The following is a 26,619-nucleotide window of genomic DNA, read 5'->3' as shown; positions in this document are numbered from 1 at the left end:
ACGTTGTGCAGAATTCATGAGTCAGCCATGTCAGTTCAAGGTCAAGGTCACAGCTAAAATCAAAGGTTTACCCTTTTACTATCCATAGCAGTGGCGGGGGATTTAGCTGTCTTTCAGACTGCCTTGTTTTTAAACTAAATTGCCTCTCTTCAAGTAACTGCACTATGACTGTTCGTATTGTATCTTCTTTCAGAACCCCACGATCACCTGATAGAGGAAAACGAAAAATCGAACCGTAAGTTTCTTCTCAATTCAAAACTTGCAACTATATACATATGAAGACTTTTGCCTTTTGTAACTATGGGTCGTCGAAATATGACATGACACATATGACATGTCAAATACCTGAATCTTACAGAAGGATATAACGACATGTTAAAAAGGTATATGCCGAATATTTTCGATATCCTGCGATAAATAATTGGCAGTGCTACGATCTCAATACAAATCATATGACCTTTAAAACTTGTGAATGTCGAATATTGCCTTCTATGGCATGTCAAACGTTGCTTAATTATATATGTTTGTTATTATTATTGTATGTTTGTTATTGTAATTCAATGTCGTGTCATTCAGTGTAAAAGACGTTATTGTTGTTGTATATTCATTATTGTTTTTGTAAGCTTGATATTCTTATTGTATGTGCGATTTCCCGCGATATAAATAGCACAGCGACGCTATACAAATACAATCACATAACATAGAATAAGAATGGCACGTCGTCGTCAGATATAGAATAACAATAATGGCGTTTACCATAAGAATATCAAACATACAATAAGAATAACGACATATACAATAACAATGGTAATATTTAGAATATGAATGACACGACATTGAATAACAATATCAAAGATACAATAAGAATAACGAAATATAGAATAACAATAATGGCGTTTACCATAAGAATATCGAACATACAATAAGAATAACGACATATAGAATAACAATGGTAAGATTTAGAATATGAATGACACGACATTGAATAACAATATCAAAGATACAATAAGAATAACGAAATATAGAATAACAATAATGGCGTTTACCATAAGAATATCGAACATACAATAAGAATAACGACATATAGAATAACAATGGTAAGACTTAGAATATGAATGACACGACATTGAATAATAATATCAAAGATACAATAAGAATAACGAAATATAGAATAAAAATAATGACTTTTAGAATATGAATGACAAGACATTGAAAAACAATAACAAACATACAATAATAATAACATACATAATGTAGTTATGACCACTTTCCAACTTAAAATTTGTCAAACTCATGGTTGCCGGACAATAACACAAAAGGCTTGACAGATTTAGATAAATTTTGGTACACATGTGTAACATCATAAAATACAGGTCAAGTTCGATTTAAATTGCACCTTCTTGTGGCCATGTCTTTCTTATAGTTGCCATTCTTCTGTGACAAGACCGTATTGTGGGGGTATTCGTCACCCCTGTGACAGTTCTAGTTTCCATAGTTATATATGGCAGTGTACGCTTAATACTTTTTAGCTCACCTGTCACGTAGTGACAAGGTAAGCATTTGTGATTTCCCTTCTTCCGTCGTCAGTCCACAGTTTCTTGTGAACGCGATAGAGACCACATTTTGGAATCAATTTTAATCAAACTTGCACACAACTTGTATTTTCATAATATCTCAGTTCCTTTCGAAAACTGGCCAGATCCCATCATAGGTTCCAGAATTATAGCCCTTAAAGGGTCAAAATTTGCTATTTTGGCTTGTGAACACGATATAGACGAGATTTTGCAATTGATTTTAATAAAACTTGCACACAACTTGTATTTGCATAATATCTCGGTTCCTTTTGAAAGCTGGCCAGAACCCGTCGTGGTTTCCAGAGTTATGGCACTTAAAGGGCCAAAATTTGCTATTTTGGCGCTTGCAGACATAGAGAGACGTCATTTATATTTCGATTTGATACAAACTTGCAAAATGTTTTAACAACTATAGATCTTGGATTCCATGGTGATCCAATCATAGATTCCAGAGTTACGGTCCCTGATAGACCCCTGAAAGAGCCAAAATTTGCTAATTCTTACCTTGTGAACTCGATAGAAGTGACATTTTTCATTCGATTTTAACAACACTTAAAAACAACTTCAGTCACAATAAGATATTGGTTCCTTTCGAAAACCGACTAGATTCCGTCATTGGTTCTAAAGTTACAGGCCCTGAAAAGGGCACAATTTTCTATTTTGGCCCTTTCAGTCATACAGAGGTTTCATTTATCCATTGATTTTACACAAACTTGCACAGAATGTTTATCTTGTGATCCCTGTGTCATCTGGGGTCGAAAACGAGGTCACCAGGTCAAATCAAAGGAAAAGCTTGTTAACATCCTAGACGCCACATTTATGATCCTATCTTCATGAAACTTTATCAGAATGTTCATCTTATGATTCCTAGGCCAAGTTCGAAATTGGGTCATGTGGGATCAAAAAACTAGGTCACCCTCTCAAATCAAAAGAAATGCTTGTTAACTATCTAGAGACCTTAATTATGACCGTATCTTAACGAAACTTTGTAAAAATGTTTATCTTGATGATTCTTATTAAAAGTTCAAAACTGGGTCATATGGGGTAAATAACTAGGTCACCTGGTCAAATGAAAGAAAAAGTTTGTCAACACTATATAGAGGCCACATTTATGATCCTACCTTCATGAAACTTGGTCAGAATGTTCATCTTGATGATTCCAAAGCCGAGTTTGAAACATGGTCATGTGGGGTCAAAACTATATCACTGCTTAAATCAAAAGAAATGTTGTTAACACTCTAGAGCCCTTATTTATGACCCTATCTTCGTAAAACTTGCTAAGAATATTTATCTTGATGATTCCTATGCCAAAATTGTCTGAAACTGGGACATGTTGGGTCAAAAACTAGGTCACCACTCAAATCAAAGGAAAAGAAGCATGTTAACACTGTAGAGGCCACATTTATGACTCTATCTTCATGAAACTTGGTCAGAATGTTTATCTTGGTGATTCCAAGGCGAAGTTTAACAGGTGAGCGATATAGGGTCATCATGACCCTCTTGTTTTTTCTTCTAATCCGTTTGAAATATCGTGAATGTTTTTAATTCATTCCAGGAAACCAGATCAAGAAAGCACGCCATTCGACTTTTGGGGCCAAAGTGAGTACTTAATTTTTTTCTTCAGAAACTGCTTATGTCAGTATGAAATACATTTTGCTTATAGCGTACTGGCAGACAGGTTATGGAAATACTGTTTTCCTTTAATGTATCCGTAAATGACAGTTTTTAAGTATAAGAAACATGGTTTAGATTATTTATATCTGTAACAAAGTACAATACCTAGTTTTGAGACCGGGGCCTTCCGAGTACTAAATATATAATTTCACTTTATTTTTCAGACAGTCACGATATAGGAGGCGTTTCTTACATGCACAATGCAGTTCCTGTACCATCTTCATAAGACATTCTCGTGCGAGAGCACGTGCTTTTTATAACGAATTTGCATGAAATTATAATCAAATTGTGAAACGGAAACACTCCAAATAGCTTATTGTTGACAAAATTTCAATACCAGTGCATTTTTATAAATAAACACATAGAAAACAAAGATTTTCATCGATTGGATTTAAATTTAATTGTATACATGTGGTAACAATGGCATATTACAACCTATTTTCATATTATTAAAGGAATTTCATAGACACGATCTAATTCACTGAGTAAATAATCATAACTTTTTGCAGTCTGCTCCTTACGTTTTTAAATTCGAACCGGTACTCTTTTTAAATTACGTACTATATCAACATTTCTATAGTCATCAAAGCTCTTTCCGAAATATTTTATACAATTAGATTTAATAATCGTCCTGATGGAAAAAGTGAAAAATTACAATTTTAGTGACATAAGTAACAAAGAAACTTTGCCGAAAATTTCATAAAAATGAAGAAACATTTACAGAGCAAAAAATTAAACAAGAGAAAAGCAGCGCGCTGGATATATGGAACAGTTTCCTCCATTTCCGTTATTCATTCTTCAAATACGTACCAACTTTGAGTATCATTTAACATTGAAATACCTTTTAAAGGAGTTTTCAGGATATTACAGCTATTTCTCAATGTTATGAAAGCGTTTATCTGGAAAACCACCTTTTAAATATACTTAACCCAAAGTTGCTTTCATTCACTTCAAATGGTCCGTAAAATCACGCATATCACAGTGATAAACAGCTACAAACGATATATTTAACACACTTTAACAAAATCATAATTATCAAATGCATAGACTTCACTGTTGAAAATATTTGGATATACATAAGTGCATTTGATCCACAATAGACAACTTAAAAGCAACGTTTACATTAAATAAAAAGGAATTTATTAAATACACTGCATCTGTTTGGAGTACATGATATTTCCCACTATATAAGCTGTACATGACTTCTACTCTTTCTTCTTAAACACCAATGGTCCAACGTTGTCGCAGTTTTCTGCATTGTGTTTGTTATGGGATCCGTCGCATAGCGGAAACTGAAATACAGGAAGAATCACAATATAAAAGAAACTGAAAGAGTAAAACAAAACAAAAATGAGGAGGTATAGGATGGGCAACTTGGGGGTGGGCGGGACGAAGGGAGTAAATGCCAAATAAAATTGCAGCTGCATCACATGTTGAACAACAGTCCTATAATGTATCATCGGTCAGCCAGGTCATATATTTCTTGAGATACATGCGACAAAACATTTCAGGTCTTTAATGCATATTTTTTACTAAGTCGAGTGCCACAGATCTGGTCTTGCAGAACAAATCCCAGACAAAACTCCATGTGCAACTTCACATGTTCCTGTAGAACAATCCTATACAATTACATGACTCCAGGTCAAACACTTAGTGAGATACATGCGATACAAATTTCAAGGCTCTTAATACATATTTTTGAAAGACTCAGTTGTCAGTCAATCAATTATCATAAAAAGACGCACCTTTCCTTGATATATGAACCTATATTAAGCTCATCGAATAGAGCAAAATACAATAACGAAAAGATCCTTTGGAAGCATATAAAACAGCCAAGCCACATAATAACAGACCCGGTTTAACTGAGTCTGTCCGTGAAAAGTAATAGAATGTGCAACACCTCTAACGCCCCCTAGCACCGGTTAAAGCGGAATTCTCTAACAGTAGAATGGACTGCTCTCGATGATCTCATATAACATTACTGAGTAAACTGCCTTACCTTTCCTGACTTCCAGCATCTGCAATATGCCGTCTTATCTGCGACATCTTCTATGTCGACCATATTGACAACCTTGTCCTTCTCTTTGTCAACTTTGTTGTTGATACGGGTCCCTCTGGGCTTTCTATAAGCCTGATAAGCGATGTAGGATAAACAACCCAACAGACCCGCATAAGGTAACACCTGAAGCCAGTCTTGTTCTGAAACAGAGGGAACTTTAGGTCAATATTCATACATTAGCATGTCTTTTTTTGTGTTTGAAAAAAAAACGGTTTCTTGTAAATATGGCGCATACAAGTATGTTTAACAACTTGTGTAACATTTGCTTAAGAATGAGTGAAAGATTCGGTTGACAAATTTTGGAACTCTCTTTGATGTTTATTTTATTTTATTTCTTTTTTTAATAATAATTGGTTCTAAAAGTCATGATAAATATAACAGGTTAACACTAACTTCATTGAAAATGAAAGAAAAAGATCTCATATGGCGCTTAATGTTTTAGACAGTTTTAAACAAAGGTTTCTTCGAGAGTTCAAAGAAATCCTCTCTGAAAAAGAAACGACAGGACACAAATTTTATCCGCTTGCCTTCAATGCACAGTCTACCCGTGTATTCTGAATCCGTCTTAATACAGGTCACTCTTAACTTTTTACAGGTAATGACAATAAATACTATGGCAAACGTTAATCAAAGCTGTCAGAAATCTGATGGGGTGGAGAAATTGTTTTGCTATGGTTATGCTGAGAAAACGAAATCTATAAACGTTATATTCATGGGTTTTGTGTAAACTGACTTGAACACTGGCGAATTTATTGTGGATTTAAGGCTTAACGTCAATCCTGAAATACAGCTTTCTGTAAGGCTGAAATTGTCCTTTGAAGGTACATGTGCCGAGAAACTACCAACAACATATGAGAAGATATATTTAGATATCCGCTTTCAGTCGGTTTTTCCAACCATGCATTTGATGAAACGCAATTTGCATTACTCTGGACATGGACTAATGCTACCTATTTTAAAGATATGTATATAATGTATGTCATGTCCAAGCACAGCAATCTGGTCACAAAGAACAATTGTAGTTTCCACACTGTAGGCCTATTCTCCGTTCCATACCGTTTTCCTATTGCCGAAAGCAAACGATTCGGTGGGGCTAGTCGAATCGTCAATCTCCGTAATGTTTTTTTTTTTTATCCCACAACTTTTAAGCACGCAAAAGCTGTATCATTGCGCTCTTTAGTATTAAACGCATTGAATTTATATGTTACACGCTTTGTTAGACTAATATGTCTGCTAAGTTAACTATGACAGTGTGATTATGCAAAAAAAAAATGTTTTGTGAAGGACGAAAAACTACCTTTAAGCACTATTTTGTTAGGCTATTTGCATTCAGGAATGACTGATTTTTGAAAGTCTGTATTATAGAGTAGGTTAACACTAAGGAGAATACTCCACTGCAAAAACGGTTATGTTTGTAATCTTTAAGTATCTGTGCACATTAAACAAATTTACCTATTTTCAAGCGATAAACACGGAATAAGAATGTCGTGTATTGACTCAAGATGATAATTTTTTCAGAGAAAATACACAGCTGTTCTCTTCGAGAGACACTTTTAAATTGTCCGTTGATGTACACAAATAAATAATACTTGGACATGGCGTAGGCCTACATTATATACCTATCATACTAAAGGTATATAAATTTTGCAATACTTAATATTTTGCAATACTTAATAACATGTTGTTTATGTAAAAAAAAATCATTAAACATGGGGTATTCAAAATCACTTTACTTTTTCTGTTCTAATCTATATAGTTGTATATTTGTAGCTTGTTCCTCCATTCTCTTTCAACACACATGGATATTTACCATTGTTACCCAGTTCATTTGAAACTGTCTTGAAGTCATGTCTGGACCATTTCTACATACTACTGTGTATTACACTGATTAGTTGAAATTATTACAGGTTCATTTTGCTCTTATCTTTTTTTTAATTTAAAAATAAAAGTTATTGTGTGTGATCTGAACGATCTTAAAAATAGACATAGCATTTCAAAGCCTATTTGACTAAACTAGTATCCATAGGTAGACATCTACATGTAGCATGTGTAGAAGTGAGTAACAGCAGACTCTAAGGTAGCAGGGTACACTTAGATTCGAAAATTTTGGGCACGGCCAGGCTTACATGTAGCGAGTCGCAATATTGCACTTCCCTAATGAGCAGAATCAGGGTGGCCATTTTATAAATTGCGTGCAAGTTGTGTGCTTTTAATTAATGGCAACATCAGGACTCTAATACAAGAATATAGAAAATTATCAAAACGAAAGTTTTACACAATCCATTAAAAATATCATGCCAAAATCATCAATTTTGCACTTTTTGAACAGCCTGCAATGATCCCACTGCAGGAACAATGCCCAATTTTATTGCATTTCTCAATTTAATAGTCCCTACTGAACTTCAGGATATAAACGGAATGGGGGCCAATCCAGCTCGATTTTTCAAAAAATAGCGAAAAAGTTTCTGAGTATCAATCAACAAGCACGGAATCCTTCCGTGATTTGAATTTCCCGCGCCAAGGTGACTCACCGATTCATACAAAGCTAGCAGCAGTTAGTTTTACAACTTACATCAAAATTTTACATGTATCGGCTTTTTAAATTTTCTTAAGGATTAACAGTCATTATCTCTCACCTTAATTTACAGACATCCAAAATCACGAAGTTCTAATCAAAACAAATATTGACGGGGGCCAAAATTCGAAGTGTAACCTGCTACCTAAATTCATAACTTTATCATGACATCACAGTACATTAGGGGTTCTAATTGACCAATCAGAGAGCTGCATTTTCAAGTACCTGCCAGTTTCCACTTGGGTATAGCGAAGTATATTTACAATGAACATATAGTGACTTTAGAAATAAATATCACACTATTTTAGAAATCAAATTAAGATTTTTCACAGCACATGCCCCAGATGATGCTACAAACAACAAAACCTTGAAGTTTCTTTGAAATATAGTATCGATTAAATACCTTTATTTTAGTTAAAAGTTTGCGATTTTACACATGGAGTCTATGATAAAGTCCGAGTAAAATTTAATCAATACCCAAGTGAAATAAGTATCATTCAGCAATGTTTTGGACATGTTAAAATTATGAATAGGAATAAGGTCAGTAATTCGGTCGAAAGAAGTCCATAGTAAATAGATCCTAGTTTTCGCATTGTTGCGCAAATTCGTGTAGAACGAGTGCTTTAATCACACTTTTTTTCACTGCAAGAATATATTCTGCATGAAATGAAACCCCATATGGCAAGTTTTGCAGATCGATTCCGGAAGTAGGCGTTTATTGTGCGGACAAGAGCAAATATGCGCCATTTTTAGGGTAGCAGACCACAACTGGCATTTCACTAGGAACTATTCAACCCCCTATTTTTTCGTTTTTTCGTTAATTTATGATAGAACTTTCATGAAAAATAGGTGTAGGAAAGTGATATTCTATAAAGATACGTAAAGACGACCTGAAGTTGTCGTTTTTTTTTTATATGAAACAAAGAAGGATTTGAATTACTGACCTTTAGTCTATAATAGCCGAGGTCACGAAGAAAAATATAAACATTATGCAAAGTATGCGATATTTCATAAATCAGATAAATCAGTGTCTTTTATTAACAATTTCTCAGATGATCCACGAATATATAAAAACGATATTGTAGGCCTACATGTTTAAGCGTAAGTCGCATTTTAATTTTATGAAAACTTGTTTACACTGTAATGCAATATTCGATAAGGAGCTAATTTACTATTGCGAGATACTCTAATTAATCTCATGTTATTTCTGAAAAATTGCGCGTTAAAGTGCTTTTCGTAGAAATTAAGCACTCACCGAATTTGCCGCCCCCCCCACCCACACACACACATCCACCTCTCTCCGCCCCAACTTCCAATAATTGCCAAAAACTTCGAGATCTTATTTAGAAAACAGGTGTTTTTTTTTTAAATTAACGAAGATAATACTTTTTTGTCAATATATTTTCAAATGCTTTTATGTAGCAGTAATATAGGTTAATAGGCGCGGTGAGTAAATGTTTCTTATGTTTCACCGGAATCAATCAAGATCACACGTGATGCGTCTATTCTACTTTCACTTTCGGTTTTGTGATAAAGAGCTAATTTTTAAGATTTTTCTTTCCTTTGTATCATAGAAACGAACTTAACACTTTGTATCTTATAAAATATGTTAACAAATGATCTATCATCAACCTCTGATCATGTACGGGCAATATTCACTTTTTATTCTATGACCTTGAAACAATAATGGTGGAAAATAATTATGCACATGTCACTACTCTGCAAGGCAAGGGCCTAAGTGTAAAGTAGATCTACATTAATCTACACACAAAACCTAAAAATGGTTAAATGTAGTTCTTTTCTTGCAAAATTATTAGACCCAAACTTAATCTTTTATTAGACGAAATCATGAACGACAGTAAATATAGACTTTCTATTTAATGTTGTAGACCTATCCTACCTATCCTCCCTATCCGCATGCGTATAATATTGTTGTTGATGTTAATAATAAAGTGTGATAAACAAAGCAGAAATCATATACTAAAACTTACTTGTGCTCAGCATATTGCCTTCGTGTGTGTAATGATACCCTCCCTGTTACGCAGTGACTATCCTGTCAGATCAATACAGTGAAGTGTGACGCCAGAATATAAATTAGGCTTTGGCGTATATATATGAGGAGCGCAATGTTGTAACCGCCCGTAATTCAGCGCAACGAAAACAAGGATAGTTTCTTGGTTCAAAGGGGAAAGTATGAAATAAATGAAAGAATTAGAATCTATTAGATTAATTAGATTTTTTAAAGTAACTGTGCATCAAAAATATCACACGCAATTAAAAAATTGGATAACGGTAGGTTACATTTAAAGACTAGATCTAGATCTACAAAATGCCCTCAAATTAGTATTTACAAACGGCTTTCGTTTTATATTGATGCAATGATTTCACAATTTTGAAATACTGCCAATGATGAGTTCATACTTAAAATGTACCAGCCTTTTCCCATAGTAACACCAACAGAATGACATACTTACATCACTGTTATCTAACTCATCATTTTGATGAGATTACGTCCCTTTTTGTACATTAAGACTTCAAGTGAATCAGACTTCTATATGCAATTGTGAGCAACTTAGCATTTCAGTTACGACACTTCACACGTATTCTTTGCCACAGGATAAATGGCACAGGATAGGTCTTACAACTCTTATTTTCTTTTTTTTTCTTTTTTCGTTATTTTTGAACAATATTCTGTGTGTTTACGCGAGTTGGGCTACTTAAAAACGACGCTAAAACTCAAAAAGCCAATATTATGTTTCCTGCTCTTGTGAAAATATACACATATCCACGCCCAATATTCACCAACCCAAAAAAGTTTTTGAGTATCCTGTCACCCTCCGTCCACATTAATCCTACGCACTCAACCATTTTTTCACTTTACTTTTCTTGTGTTCTTTCTCTCCGTCACACCTCTCCCCACCCTCCATCCACACACATTATCCCCACCTCCATCTCCTCTTCATCCGCCAAGTCATTTGTTTCCTTGGTACTGTCTCTATGTACCCTGTCCAAACCATCCCCCACCTATCTACAAAAAGAGAAAATAAAAGAAAGAAAACGAAAATGCATTTTTACTAAGAGTTCTTTGTGCTTTTTTGTATTGCCTCCTAGAATCCTGTTTCCCACACCTCCGTCCACACCCCCACTCTTCACCCATTTCTACGGACACAAACATATATAGAATTTCTTAGTTTACGCATTTTATACTTCTTCTTATACTTGAAAAAGTAATAGTTTTGTTTTAGTATCTAGATATTGTCTTACCACAGCACACCAAATGACATTACCCTACCCGTCTCCCCCACTTCAGAAAAGAAATATTTATTTTAACGCTTTTAGTTTCTTGGGTTTGTTGATACCTATAATTTCAGTTTCTTAAATTTCTAAGGATGAGTCCCTTTTTTCTTTTTCTTTTCTTGTACAAACATAATATCACAGAATTTACTTATCAACTATATATAGCCTCTAGAATATGATCTGATCTTTCAAAACATCTGTAATATGTGATGCTTTATCTAGTGATTGTGTTAAATGGTAAAGAAAGCCTGATAATAAGTTAATTCTGTATGAAAGCCAATCTCAAGCCTTTCATAACGCTGAAAGAATTTTTAAAATCGGACCACTATTGAAAAAGATATGGCTGACAATAACCCCCATACCCCCCCCCCCCCCCCCCCCCCCCCCCCCCCCCCCCCCCACCTTTAGGGATATTTCTACGCTATGATTTTCTTAAAGCATATAATATGAGCTATCATTCCAGAAATTCTGCCATCTAGCAGTCGGGTTCTTTTTACGTTACAGCCTACTTTATACGTTACCATTAATAATTTCTAGAAAATACTGACTGGCACTACAGTTACCCATAAATGGTTTACTAGCTACACAATATGTCAATATTTAAAGACAGAATATACAGATTTATATCTTGAAGGTAAAATTGACACTTATAGGCATGTGCTTTACGTTATCAAATATACGTTACCAAAAATTGTGACGAAAATAAAAAATATAACTAGGTGATTTTATATTTTATTTGAAGTGTCTATGTCAAAAGTGTTATAAAAAGAGGTTGTGGTTATAACAGATAAGAGCTTGACATAATTTTATCGATTGTGAAATATTTCTAATAATTACGAAAAAATAAGCGATAAAGTATAGTAAAGAAGATAAAATGATATAATGTTGACAATATGAGTTTCAAATTTATAAAAATTATTTTTTTGCAAAAGTCGAAAAATATTTGGGATATGGTAAAATATTTTGTTTAAACAGGTATGTAACATGTACAAGTTCCATAAATATGTATTATATATTTTAAAACGTATAAATATATCACAAATTATAAATCTATGTAACGAAAATTACTAATTACATAAATTATATATAGTTTTCTTTAAACAAGATTAACAGAAAATTATTTATCATCATCGTGAAATGAAACTGATTTCATTGAGTGGAAAATGAAATGAATTGAAATAGAATGAAATAAATAAACAAATAAATAAATAAATTACAAATGTGTGAAATGCTGAGAGTGAGTGCTCAAACCTGTTTCATATATATGGCACCTTAGAACTATTCAATCAATGATAATGCTACAGTCCAACATATGTTAAAAACGTCAAGTAATGAAGTTAGCCAGAAATATACTATAGTGACATGTGACTCGGCTGTTGCTAAGAAGGCATATTCTTTGGTTCTGCAGTACTTGGTAACATAATTGTTAGAACGGGTGTGTTTCACACATTCTGCTCCATATTTGGGCCTATAGGAAAATTAACGAAGGACAATGGTCTTGTCGAACTTGCAATAGAATAAGGAATTTGTTCTAGTGGCTCACTTGATGAAGTATTACCAGGTAAACGCTACAACCATACCCTAAATGTACACAGGACGGACTGTAATGGGAGTTCCTGAGCGTTTGCTTCTATGCAAGTTTGAAGAGACAGAACCCCGCAAAGAAAGCATTTAAGAAGGCACTTATATTACAGAAACGGACTGAAAGTTCATGCAAAGAAAAAGTGTTTAAAATAAAAAGAGAATTTCAACAGAGGTGAGCAGTTCAAATCAGAAATCAGAAAGGGTGAAAGTGGCAAAACTACTCAAATTTGGTTAATGTATGTAGACATAATTAATTCACATGATATTGTTGCTCATCAAATTATCATCTCTGTACAAACTGTGCTCTTTGTTCCTCGCATTTGGCCGCAATAATTATGCCCGCTACCTCCTCGTTTACCTGTTAACATTGATGAATATTGATCCAGGTGCAGAAGAGCTACTCTGAAGTAATGATTTTAGTGTATCTGGGTCTTCTGTACCGGTATTTAGAAATCTACAGAGCAGACAATTAACAGACATGCGAAGTCTGTGGTCGGCATACTTGTTTTCAGCAGGAACTATGCTGCATATTTCCATTGGTGCATGACACGTTATTTTTTACAGGGCCAGGTATGTTGAAGCAACACTTCAGAATGCAGACGTATATAGAGAAGACATATCCGACCACAAAGAAGTATAACCTGCTCAGATAGGCTTGAGTGAAGAAGTAAACGGGATTATGATGGCATAGAATCTTTCACGAGCCCATTCAAGGCCGAAAAGATAAAACAACAAAGATAAAATTTACTGCGTATGGTCTGGTATTCATGCGAAAGCAGAAGTCGCTCATGACATTAAGGCAACTGATATATGTGAAATGGATGGATTATCAAAAGAAGATTGATTGAAAATTCAGTTCCTTTCCAAGACCCCATTAAGAGAAGAAAACTTAATATATTTGCCACAGCTGAAGTTATGTAACGTTTCAGTGCCACACAAATCCCGTCGGTGAAAAGCTAGCTCATCACCAAAGGTGATTTAATGTGCATATATACTGTCATTTTACTCCAATGACAATTGACAGGTTTACAAATTTGCATATTAATGCAATTACTTCCCTTTATGCATTCAGTAATCGTTACAGTTAAAAGGAAAGAAACCAGTTCTCAAAACAAAATACTACAGATAAGAGCAGAACGTGTATGAACAGTTGGTACTTTTAGCTGTTCAGCACAACATAGATCTAGAATTGACACTTTCTTTTCCTTTAGGACCTGTCACCTGGCCGTTGTAGCTACTGCGACTGGAATGCCAATAAAAACAGACAAGTCAAAAAATACTTCACTATGTAGAGGCTGCAGCCATCAAAAAAAAAAAAAGATGACATTGTTTTGTTGATCAGGCCCGTAGCTACGTTGAGGCAAGTGAGGCAGTTGCCTCGGTTAAAATTTGGCATGCAATGAAAAAAGTAATTAAGTACATGTATTTCAATTAAGAATACAAATGGTACCAATTCAAGTTCAAGTTCAAAAACATACGGAAATGATATATTACACCCATTCAGAATGACTTTACAGTAACAGCTGTAATATAGATCTACAGCCTATTAGATAATTCTTAATCAGATTTAGAATTATGGATCCGCATACTCATAAGTGTGTCGCATTTATGTTACTTATGTAAACAAAAAAAAAAGATCGACATTCAAACATATCCACAGGGGTTCGGCTCATGCCTAGGTCCAGGCCCTACCCTATAAGAAAAACACAAGGGAAAGCATTTCACCTAGAGCAAAGTTCTATGTCCCTTCGGTTTTTCGCTTGCTGTATTTTTTCTAATTAAATATTTTCTAAAACTATATATGCCATTTGTTGTCTATTAAATTCTGCGCACGATGGTACCAAATTTTCTTACATGCGTGCAATAATGTAATAATGCGTGTACGTATATAATAACCACATGAATAACTTCTGTTTCATGTATCACCGTAGAATACTGAAAACCTAATTACAATATGCAAATATAAATGTGTACGCATGTTAACAACTTTTCTCTTTTCTATATATTGGTATGAAAATAGAATCGCTTAATTCACAGTCAAGTCAAATGTTAGTTTTAATTTATAACTTTGTTAAGTATACTAAAATCGGGAACGAACTGAAGATATTTAACTAAAAAGGAAATGTAACACTGTGTAATTTGTCCATTTCTTTACTGGCCTAATAAAACGGATAGGGACTATCTGTTTGAAATAATTCAAATTATCATTGCTATGTATAAGAAATAAATACTGTTTTATTTTAAAAATAGAGATGAAATACATGTACCCACGACAAGTTGCAATACGTTTTGTTTATTGGATATACACATCAATAGCTTACAAACGTGTAATATTTTCTCGGATAAGAACGTTTGACATATATAGACACATTGTATAAATATAAAGAAATGACAATCATTTCCACTTCAACGTAGAAAACGGCAAAATTTGTAGTTTCCTATGCACCTAACACCCAAGTTGCACGTGCGAAATATGTACTTGAAAGAAGGGGACAAAGTTATTCAGAGATTGATGCCCACGGAGCGATGTACCCTGTTTTCATGTACGGAAGCCTGCACACTTCAGAATTTGTAACATTACATTTAAAAATCAAATGTTTTTAAGTGTCGCTTGAATAAGCAGTAAACAGAAAAGATAATGATCTTGAACAAGCAATACAATGAAGCAGTCGAAAAAAAACATAATCATTCGTAATGTCTTGTTTACTTTAATAAAGTATATAAAACATAAGCATTGTCTTTTTATTAATTCCCATTTTATTGCCGTTATTAAATGCCTCCTTTTTTCAAGGAGACATGTGCTATAAAAGTGCGAAATATCCACTACCGCCCCCATAATTATCCATGCATGGTGTTAAAATTTTATTACAGTGAAAAGGTAATAAAAGTAACAAGAAAGTATGGTGGCTGATTTCTGCCATCTCGTTCTGGCGTGTTGGCGCGTTTGCAGGGCGCCGGAACGCCAGGACGCCAGGACGACAATTATACGCGCCAAGACGACAAACAAGGCATTTGTCGTCCTGGCGGGGGCGCCAACACGCTAAATTTGGAAGTTGTCGTCCTGGCGTTCTGGCGTCTTAGCGCGTTTGCAGGGCGCCAAGACGCCAACACGCGAGGACGACAATTATACGCGCCAAGACGACAAAATCCATATTTGTCGTTTTGGCGCGTTCATTTGTCGTCTTGGCGTGTTGGCGCGTTGGCGTTTGCAGGGCGCCAAGACGCCAATACGCCAGGACGACAATAACATGCGCCAAGACGACAAAATCCATATTTGTCGTTTTGGCGCGTTCATTTGTCGTCTTGGCGTGTTGGCGCGTTGGCGGGGGCGGGGGCGCCAACGCGCCAACACGCCAAGACGATAAATGAACGCGCCAAAACGACAAATATGGATTTTGTCGTCTTGGCGCGTATAATTGTCGTCCTGGCGTGTTGGCGTCTTGGCGCTCTGCAAACGCGCCAACACGCCAGAACGAGATGGCAGAAATCAGCCACCATAAGAAAGGGACAATCTAAATAAGTATCAGTTAGAGCTTACTCAAAAATTTATATCTATTACATCTGATTGAAATAAAAATCCCGATATGAAACTGTCAGTTTCTAAATTAATCTTCGCTTACGCTGTCAGAGTTTTGATTAACATGCTAAAAGATTGAAATACTGATAATTTACTCTCCATCTTATCATTCATTAATATGTATAAATTGTCATTTAACCAGATTAAACACTTCGCTGAAGCGTACTGGTTAAAGAAAAAGGTTGAGGAATCTTGCGTGTCAAGGTGGGTGGAAATAACAAAAATAAATCGCACATTTTTGACAGTTGAGAACTTTCTTCATCCAATACAAGGATCATATGTTGATGTACTTAAGAAAACAATTGGACAAATTATCAAGTTGACACTTTCTCTAAGTACAGACAATTTCATCTTTGTGTCGTCCTTTTCCCCCCAATAAAACATATGTATCTACTTTTGTTTACCTCTGGTCCCTTCTTTCACGCATTCGCATGTCAAAATATGTATAACCTTTAATCATTGTTATGAAAAATAGATTTAATAGACAACAAATGGCATATATAGTTTTAGAAAATATTTAATTAGAAAAAATACAGCAAGCGAAAAACCGAAGGGACATAGAACTTTGCTCTAGGTGAAATGCTTTCCCTTGTGTTTTTCTTATAGGGTAGGGCCTGGACCTAGGCATGAGCCGAACCCCTGTGAACATATCGAGCTCGAATCGGACGTTTTTGCCCGAAGGCCGTGTTTGACCTGGACACCCTGCATGCAGTAGGTGTCGTTGGATTCATTGGTATGCAGCTATTTATTGCTGGGATAGAGATGAATCCAGGGCCAGTCCAAGTGGTAAGTATCACGTTGAATAATCCCGCTCTCTGAACTTTAGCCTCACTAGCCTGCTGCATCCAAGCAGCCTATGGACGAGATTCTATTCTGCACTGATATCGTATTAGATATATCCGAGACTCAGCAATTCTATGATTTGTTCAACCATTCTCACTCATTATCGAATTTGGGCACTATGGACATTGCACACCTGTTTGTTTCTATATTTAAACATCATGTAAATGTTAATATTACATTTAAAGCCGTTTTTAGATCACGTGATACTGCATCTTTCTTCTCGATTTCCAGAGCAACTTGGGGATGTTTTACAGGGAACTTATCTATTACCCGGAAATCATGACAAATTAACTGATTCCTCAATTGACAAAATAAAACAAACATTTGAAAATGATCTTCCGATGACCAGTCAGTTTGAAACTGAAATAATAAGGTGGAAACGGTATAATGAAAACATTATGAAACCTATGTCTCTTCAAGATGGATTTGACAAATGTGACCAAAGCTATTTCCCTAACATTTGTACCATATTCCAGTTAATTTTAAGTTTACCTGTTGGCTCATGTTCGTGAGAACGTAGCTTTAGTGCTCTCTGTAGGCTAAAAACATGGACCAGTTCGTCGATGAAAAGTATTCGCTTGAATGGGTTAGCACTAATGTACATCAACAAAGACATTGACCTGGACAAAAATGAAATATTAATCGGGGAACAGAAGAATTTCTTTGCCTTTGCATCCTGAATAATGCGAAAACATTAGTAGACAGTTGTTGATACATGAACTGTAGTTCAATAAAGCTAGTTTTACATTGTTACATGTCCCAATATACCTTATTTCCGGATTTTTTTTCTGTCATTTTATCATAAAAACATAAAAAAGTCAGTACAAAACTACATTAAAACACCAAATTTAAAGTAGTAAAACATGGTCGCAGGACCCTCCAGAATGCACCATAGACGACCTAGAGAAAAAAAATTCCCGGGAGAACATGCCCCCGGACCCCCCTAGACTGCCTCGGTTAAAATTTGCCTCTGGCTACGGGCCTGTTGATTGACGGTAACGCCCTGCTGCAAAGCTTAGTAACCATCCCTGCAACATTCCAAGACGTAGCCGAAGCTGTGTTCATTCAACTTCCTAAGACAGCTCGTGTCGATTTTGTAACTGACACTTAGAGTCCCCAGTCGATCAAAACGTATCAGCGTGGAAGACGTGGATCTGCTCCAAAATTCTTACTTGTCAGGAGTAAAGACCAAAGTACCATGTGACTGAAATGCATTCATGTCAAATAGTGAAAACAATATCTTCAAAAACACGAAATACTGTTTTTTACACTGGAACAGGCAATTAGAGGCGCCATATAAATGCTCACAACATCTTGATAAGCAAAGGAGAAAGAATCTGCTCAATTTTGCCTGCAATACTCTGTCTGACTGGTTGAAACAACCAGTGATTTTGTTCGCACAGGGAAAGTTACACCCCTCAAATTAGTAGAAAAAACAGGTGTATTTTGCAACATTAGCAGAAGTAGTTCATATACAGCACTGATCAGATGGACTGAAGAATACAATAACATCAATAAACTTATATATGACATGTTTCTTGCAAAGTATCAAGTACGTGCTGGCAATGTTCCGAGTACATATAATGGTATGGACATGAGTCTAGCTGAAATTGTGACACGTCGGCACATGTGACTGATGACTCTGATGATGACTATGAAGAAGTAGAGATGACCAATATAATTGACACCATATACGAAACAGACAGTGATTATGACGACTTAGATGACTGAACCCCGCAACTTAGTTGTTTCTCAATTTTGGTTCATGTGAATTTATCTGATTAAACAGATAAGCGGTTGTAAGCGTGTATTTTTCAGTTACTAAAATACACATTAAGTAACGTATCATAACGTAGGTTACAATTTCAGTGCTGTGAATATGCATTTTTATATAGAACTTGATAAGATACTTGCATAATCTAAGTTTGAAATAATTATAAGGATTACATAAACAATCTATTGACTGAGAAATGAAAATCTATTTATCGTAAATTTTAGTAACGTATATAATAATGGTAACGTACTTGTTCTTAAAACTGTTGAACAATAAATTTTTAAATACTAATGTATTGTGTATCTGAAAATACTATACTTTAGACATATCTGATATTTCTGACAATTAAACCTATTGAATTAATTGATACGAGTATTTTTTATGAATTATAATGGTAACGTAAATTACAAAATGAATTGATCGATTTAGAGAACAAAACTAGGCGGGAACATTGACAACAGCATATTCTGCATATCACTGAACCCACTTGCTAATGATTCTGGTTGTTTCTACCATATAAATCACCACATTCCAGTTTTATCATTTATTAAATAACTGTTAAGGTAACGTAAATAACAGGCTGAAACTCATAGAGAACCCGCTTGCCAGATGGCAGAATTCAGAAATATGATCTACATACAAGGGGCTTCAAAACTAATGGGGTCTACAAAAATCCCTAGAGGGGGCGAGGGTTTCACTTTCCAGCTCTAGGCCTATATCATCATTTTAAAGCTTTAGACATTTTTCCCCGATACGAATGATAATTACAAACATTAAAACAAAGAGATACAACAAAACCATAGCAGGCACCGATTTTCCCAGGATACGGCCTTGTACCCGCCATATAAACGATCTGTCACTATCCGTAATACACAAGGGCGTCTCTGTGCCGATGACTATTCATTGTACAAAATATCCCTAACCATATAGTGACTACGACATCCTACAAAATGGAAACTTGGGCTGATAAGTAGGGATTAAAATTCAGTGTAGCCTATAAATCAATATGTTTATTTGGGAGTGTTAAAAATAAACCCCAACACTTCTGCTGATATGTGGGTACATGATGAGTTTTTGAAAACTCATAGCTAGGATTATCTCTTTTGGAAACTTTCTTGGACACTGCACATAAGTAAAACAACAAGGAAGTTGAATTCAGTTTCATGTCTCTTAGAACTACGATGAAACCGGAGATATTGTTCCGAAAACTGTGCATGTAAACAGCATACGTAAAGCAATAACTTGAGAAATATAATTATAGGGTTCAAATCTATGTGACTGGAGGTTATAAATCAAGAAGTGAGGATTGTGCCACCGACATGCTAGAAACAAGCTCCCATCACTACAGGTACATCTTACCTTCATGTACAAAGATGTTCGAGCTGGTTCCGCACAAATCCTCCGCTTTAAATCTGCCAATGAACAGTATAACTCTAAAAAATCGAATTTATCTGTCTCATTTTGAAAATTGCAGGGTAGTTTGTCAAAATATGTCAGAAATCATCTAAAATAACCCACAATGCTCCTGATCATAAAGGCACAATTTCTTAGGTATTTTTCCGGTCATTATTTTTCGAAAATGTCATTAGATGGAATGTATTATACTTTCTAACATTATTTTACTTGCACAAATTCTGAATTTAATGATCTGTTGTTTTTTATATGAAAAGTTTTATAAATTACAGTTGCCAGTTGTTAAAATTAAAAATAAAACAAATTATTCTTGTTTCAAGTTCTAGTCATACGTCCGTGGAACGGGACGGGGACGTATTATGGAAAAAAACATGCAGCTGACAGCGTCTAACTTAAGCAGGTCTTTTCCAATCTCCATCAAGCTTAGTAACGATGTTTATGGCCATAACATGTCGGCCAGATTCGATTTTAGCAGTTGGATCATCTTAGTCTGTTTGGAGTCGTGACCATTGAATAACTAAAAAATACTATGCCCGCGCTCTAACTTTAGCAGTTCTTATTCAGTTACTCAGCAACCTTATTAGTTACAATATTTATTGGCAAATTATCTTAGCAAAGTTCGATAACCAGCCGGATAATCTTTATCACTCTGGAGTAATGGTCCTTGTATTAGTTGGAGAAAAATACAAATAATGTATGCTCAATAAGGAAAGTATTTTAAAATTCAAAAGTATTTGCTGTAACGGGCGTATATTTGACAATCTGGAACTCGTGTTCCCCTTGGTAAAACGATGTTTACTTGTACTCATTACAAATTCTTTGCAGCCCTGTAGTACTAAGCATCACTGTTTTCTTATTTTCAACTACAGTTTGTTCTAAAGCTCCATTTATTGCCCGAAAGTGTTGGTGGGGTACACATGGATATTTCGTATGCTTCCGTAAATTAATTTTCGGTGCCTAAACCGAAATAGTAACATTACGATTGAAAATACATTTCTTGATTGACATCATGTCGCGTGTGCACAAAACGTTCAGCTGCCAGTCAATGGGTTGTAGGTTAGATCCTTTGTCGAGCCATATCATATGTTTTATATTTCATCTACACTCTTTATCTGATCTAAAAGTTGACAAACTTACATAATGTTATGTTTCATTTATTGAAAGAAATACACTTGTGTTCAAAATTCTGTGTACTACACATCAGTAAACCGTCGACTAAAATCACCAGCGTTTGCAAATATCAGCGGGAAAAGACAGAACCGGACAACCGTTTTTTCATTAACGGATAAAGCAAGCAAGTAGATGAAACATTTTGAGTGCAGAGAAAATTGAGGGAAACTGGAACACTTAGGTCGTAGCAACGCTTGAAATGAGTACCTTGCAAACCCAGATATAGATTTGACGAGCCAGGTTATCGGGAACAAGATTGAGGAGTTTCATAATGACCGCCGTCAGCTGCCGACCAAAAAAAAAAAAAAGCATGTGATAAAATACTACATAAAAAAGCAATTTAAGATAACGAAAAACTTGAGATATGTTTTACACAAAATATAGTAAGAATATCATCAAAATTACATTGCACTGAATTAGAAAATATAGTCCGAACTGAACAGAATCATGTGGCTCTCATGGATTTTCAAAGGCAAGATCATATTGTATGCGTACCCGCCCCTTGTAGTCCATTTCTAGCAAAATCTACTAGCTCCTTTTAATAACACTATATATGAAACGCGTTATGTTAATTTAATACATCTCATAATGATATACAGTTATATACAGTTGAAACTCGAACACCAAAGGATTGATTGTTTTACTTCGAGATAACCGAAATTCAACTTAAAATGATATTTTGTGAAAACCGCGCTTTTTTGGAACAGGACTTGAACAGGCTTAATCAAACCAAGCCAGCAACATTTTTGTTTGTATCGTGCTGAGAGACCTGTGGAGTTTCCACTTTTTCCATTTGAAAATGTGTTCGAAATAGCTGGAATTTTGAGACAAGCTAGTTCGGGATATCGAGTTTCAGCTGTAATTTTAGACGGATTATACCTTTCTTTCTTTCTTTCTTATCTCTTTAAAATCTGTTACAAAGACCATTTATTTAATAAATTTAGAAGCACCTCATTACTTCATACATGAAATGCTGTTAACGAGTCGCTTTAAGGAAACTATAAATAAATATAATGTTCAAGTCGCGTTTTGAGACATGTATAGGCATCTGAAAAATGGCTAATCTATTCCACAGGTTTTACACTGAGGCCAACACCAGCTCCTCGGAAAATTGCGTTTTCAACGGTACTTAATTTTCCTCTGCGAAATCAGACACAAGGTGCAGCCGTTATATTCGACAAAATCATTACAAACATCGGCGATCATTACTCCAATACAACCGGTTCGTTTACTGCACGAGAAGATGGTGCGTACTTCTTCCTAGCGACAATGACTGTCCGTCCTTCTGTTTCGGCGCTGCTTGTCAATATGTCTCCAGTAGCATCGATCATAACAGTACCTGGCGGGATTTGTACTCTAAGTGCGGCAGTATCTCTTTATCGTGGTGATGTTGTACGTGTGGCCATAGTTTCTAAAGTATATAAAGATGTGCTAATTATGAACGAGGCACAGTTTTCAGGATTTCAAATCTGAAATGATATTTTTACGAGCTGTGAATCTTTGTAGCGTTAGCATATTAAATGAATAAATGCACGTGGATGCATATTGTTTTTGTTGTTCATAGTATGAATTATTTAACAAGACAAATCTTGTTTTAAGACATAAACGTGCTGTTTTTTTGTTGTTGTTGTTTTCTTTTGCGACTCGGTAACATTGATATGACATGTCCTTGCATAATGCTTATAAGCCTAGAAACCGAAATTGTATTCGTGCATCGCCACCTAACCGTTACCCTGCTAAATTTCTATAATGAACTTGTCCATCTTTCAATTTGGACAGTACCATTAACTGTTTAAAAGGGTAGCAAAAAAGACACTGATTGAATGGCGAACAGTGCAGATCATGATCAAACTGCACGGATGTGCAGGCTGATCATAATCTAACTGGTCGCAAAGGCAGAATCAATTGTCTCCCGCATGATAAGGTTTAGCTAAGTATATTCCATCATTTGATATTCACGTTATAAGTCGTTCAGCTGCGTCATAATCTATCATCTGCTATACCAACAAAGGAAGTATGCGTTGGAGCTTGTATTCGTATCGAACCAGGCTATACCGTCCACGTGATCAGTACATCGAAATGCGCCCGGTTATTCGGCATATCCCCCAAGTATACTGAATTGAGCGCGCTCAACTAGCCCTACTGCAAATCGGTATATTGTGCGGAAACGGGTTATATAATCGAGCCGACCTAATCACGAACTTGGTTAAAAGAATAATCACCCTTGTAAATGATTTCGACAGGCCACGACTTTTGTCCATTACACACCCCAAACTGAACAAATGTATGAGAGGACCTTATATTAATGCCACAGACCAAGTTTGATGAAGATCCATTGAGTGGTTCATGATAAGTAGTTATTAAAATGTATTTTTACTTTTACCCCTAGCAAACCCTAAAAGGTGCCAACTGTCCCTATTTGAACAAATTTGAGAGGACCTTAAAATGATCATACAAACCAAGTCTGGTGAAACTCCATCTAGACATTAATTAGAAGTTGTTTGAAGGTATTTCTAGTTTTAGCTTTAGCAGCCCCTAGAAGGGGCCAGATGTCTCCAAATGAAAACTTTTGGTAAAGGGCCTTATAATAATGCTACGAATCAAATTTGATGAAGATCAATCAAGCAGTTCATGAGAAGAACTCTTTTGAAGGCATTTACATTTTTGTTCCAGTGGCCCCTACAAGGAGGACAGACTGCCCCCATTTGTACAAATTTGGGAGAGGACCTTATAATGATGTTACAGACCAAGTTTGAATAAGATCCTTCAAGCGGTTCACGAGTAGAAGTCTTTTAAGGTCATTTCCTCTTTTAGTTCTAGTGGCCCCTCGTAGAACACAAAATGCCCCCTTTATGCATTCAGTAACTGCACAAGGAACAGAAATTATTTGGTCACTGTGCACAGGATGTTTGACGTACCTACCTCAAATAAATAATCATAGGTCATTTACAGTGACCTCCGTATCAAATGTGATCTAAGCCCAAAGCATTCTCTAGTTATTCGGCAAAAAACGTTCTACTGTTCTTCCCTTTGACCTACTGATCTCAAAATCAATAGTGGTCATCTGCTGGTCATGATCAACCTACCTATAAAGTTTCATGATCCTAGGCCCAAGCGTTCTCAAGTTATTGTCCGGAAACGGTTCAACTGTTCCGGGTAACTGAGACCTTGACCTTTGACCTACTGACCTCATCATCAATAAGGGCCATCTGCTGGTCATGACAAACCTCCCTATCAACTTTCATGATCCTAGGCCCAAGCGTTCTCAAGTTATTGTCCGGAAACGGTTCAACTGTTCCGGGAAACTGAGACCTTGACCTTTGACTTACTGACCTCATCATCAATAAGGGCCATCTGCTGGTCATGACAAACCTCCCTATCAACTTTCATGATCCTAGGCCCAAGCATTCTCAAGTTATCGTCCGGAAACGGTGTAACTGTTCCAGATCACTGTGACCTTGACCTCAAAATCTATAGGGATCAGGAATTTAAGATAAGAAGTGTTTTTCATTGTTTTTCATACAGTCATATAGGGAAAACAAAACAAAATAGAATGATCTGAAGGAATTTGGAAGGGGGTCATTGAAGGAACATTGCTCAGCCTATCAAATTATTTCAATACTAAGCCAGCGTTTCTGAGAACTTCCATACAACCATACAGGAGAAATTAGCCAAACCCCATGGCGGCCATGTTTTTCAAAGAAACAAAATAATCTGATGGAATTTGGAAGGTCACTCAAATGCATGTGTGCAGTTATTTTTTAAACAAGAGCACCGCCTTGCGGGTGCTGACGCTCATCTGATTTTTTTTGTATAATAGAAATATTGTCCTACTCATGATTTTCTAAGTCTAAAAAGGGCCATCTTTCTTGCAAAAAGCAGGATAGAGTTATGTTTCTTGATGTACAGTGTCCACTTATGATGGTGAAAAACTGTTGCAAGTTTTAAAGCAATAGCTTTGATAGTTTATGAGAAAAGTTGCCTTAAACATAAAACTCAACCAAGAAAATGATTTTCTAAGTCCAAAAGGGGCAATAATTATTGCAAAAAGCAGGATGGAGTTATGTTTCTTGCTGTACAGGTTCAGCTTATGATGGTGAACAAGTGTTGCAAGGTTTAAAGCAATAGCTTTGATAGTTTAGGATAAAAGCTGACCTAAACATAAAACTTAACCAAGAAAACTGATTTTCTAAGTCCAAAAGGGGCCATAATTCTTGCAAAAAGCAAGATGGAGTTATGTTTCTTGATGTACAGGGTCTGCTTATGATGGTGAACAAGTATTCCAAGTTTCAAAGCAATAGCTTTGATAGTTTAGGAGAAAAGTTGACTTAAACATAAAACTTAACCAAGAAATCTGATATTTTCTAAGTACAAAAGGGGCCATAAATCTTGCAAAAAGCAAGATGGAGTTATGTTTCTTGCTATACAGGGTCAGCTTATGATGGTGAACAAGTATTCCAAGTTTCAAAGCAATAGCTTTGATAGTTTAGGAGAAAAGCTGACCTAAACATAAAACTTAACCAGGCAACGCCGACGCAGACGCCGACGCCGACAACCGCTCAAGTGATGACAATAACTCATCATTTTTTTTCAAAAAATCTGATGAGCTAAAAATGGGTCTGCAATTTCTAATGAAAAAACTTAAAGCTTTTCCTTGTGGTTGCCATGGCAACCAGACGCTGCATGGGCAGACTAGATTTGAAGGAATCTGCAAGGGGATCATCTAAGGAAAATTAAATATGTGAAGCTTGGTTGAAACTGGCTAAATGATTTAATATGAGATATTCTTTAATGAAATTGTGGATGACAAACGGACATCCAATGATACTAAAAGCTCACCGTAGGCACTTCGTGCTCAGGTGAACTAACAAGGGAGCATAATTCATGAAACAGTGGTATGTCTGAAGCAAATTCATCAAGTAATATTTACAGAGATAAAAGTGAAAATGCACTGAAACTTTAACTATGCTGTGGACGCAGACGCCAGAGCGAGTAAGATAGCTCTCCCTACTATAATTTGTAGTTGAGCTAAACTCTGTATGTCTCCCTAGAATTAGTAAGAGACACTATTACATACTG

General features: G+C 35.7%; 2 protein-coding genes across 2 annotated transcripts in view; one reads left to right on the top strand and one right to left on the bottom strand.

Moving 5' to 3' along the window:
• LOC123562403 (protocadherin Fat 4-like) overlaps positions 1-3,549 on the top strand; it is a 28,642-nt gene extending 25,093 nt beyond the window's left edge. Inside the window, exons 13-15 of the mRNA XM_053537350.1 lie at positions 194-235; positions 3,130-3,173; positions 3,413-3,549. Coding sequence (XP_053393325.1) covers positions 194-235; positions 3,130-3,173; positions 3,413-3,474 — 148 coding nt within the window. The 3' untranslated portion in view covers positions 3,475-3,549. The remainder of the gene's footprint in view (positions 1-193; positions 236-3,129; positions 3,174-3,412) is intronic.
• Positions 3,550-3,633: 84 nt separating this feature from the next.
• On the bottom strand, positions 3,634-10,015 carry LOC123564689 (CDGSH iron-sulfur domain-containing protein 2-like). Its single transcript, XM_045358434.2, has 3 exons — positions 9,874-10,015; positions 5,248-5,447; positions 3,634-4,540 (listed from the first exon to the last, which is right to left on the bottom strand). The coding sequence occupies exons 1-3, from the start codon at positions 9,884-9,886 to the stop codon at positions 4,454-4,456; spliced, it is 300 nt and encodes a 99-aa protein (XP_045214369.1). The 5' UTR covers positions 9,887-10,015; the 3' UTR covers positions 3,634-4,453.
• Between the last annotated feature and the right edge of the window lie 16,604 nt (positions 10,016-26,619).

The sequence above is a fragment of the Mercenaria mercenaria genome, chromosome 2, assembly GCF_021730395.1.
Source record: "Mercenaria mercenaria strain notata chromosome 2, MADL_Memer_1, whole genome shotgun sequence".
Taxonomy (NCBI): Eukaryota; Metazoa; Mollusca; class Bivalvia; order Venerida; family Veneridae; genus Mercenaria; species Mercenaria mercenaria.
This window is presented reverse-complemented; position numbering and strand designations above follow the sequence as displayed.

Bases quoted from the DNA above. Each gene is read 5' to 3' on its own strand.
- LOC123564689 (XM_045358434.2), bottom strand. The intron at 4,541-5,247 runs GTAAGGCAGTTT...CCTGTATTTCAG, and splicing joins GATGCTGGAAGTCAGGAAAG to TTTCCGCTATGCGACGGATC.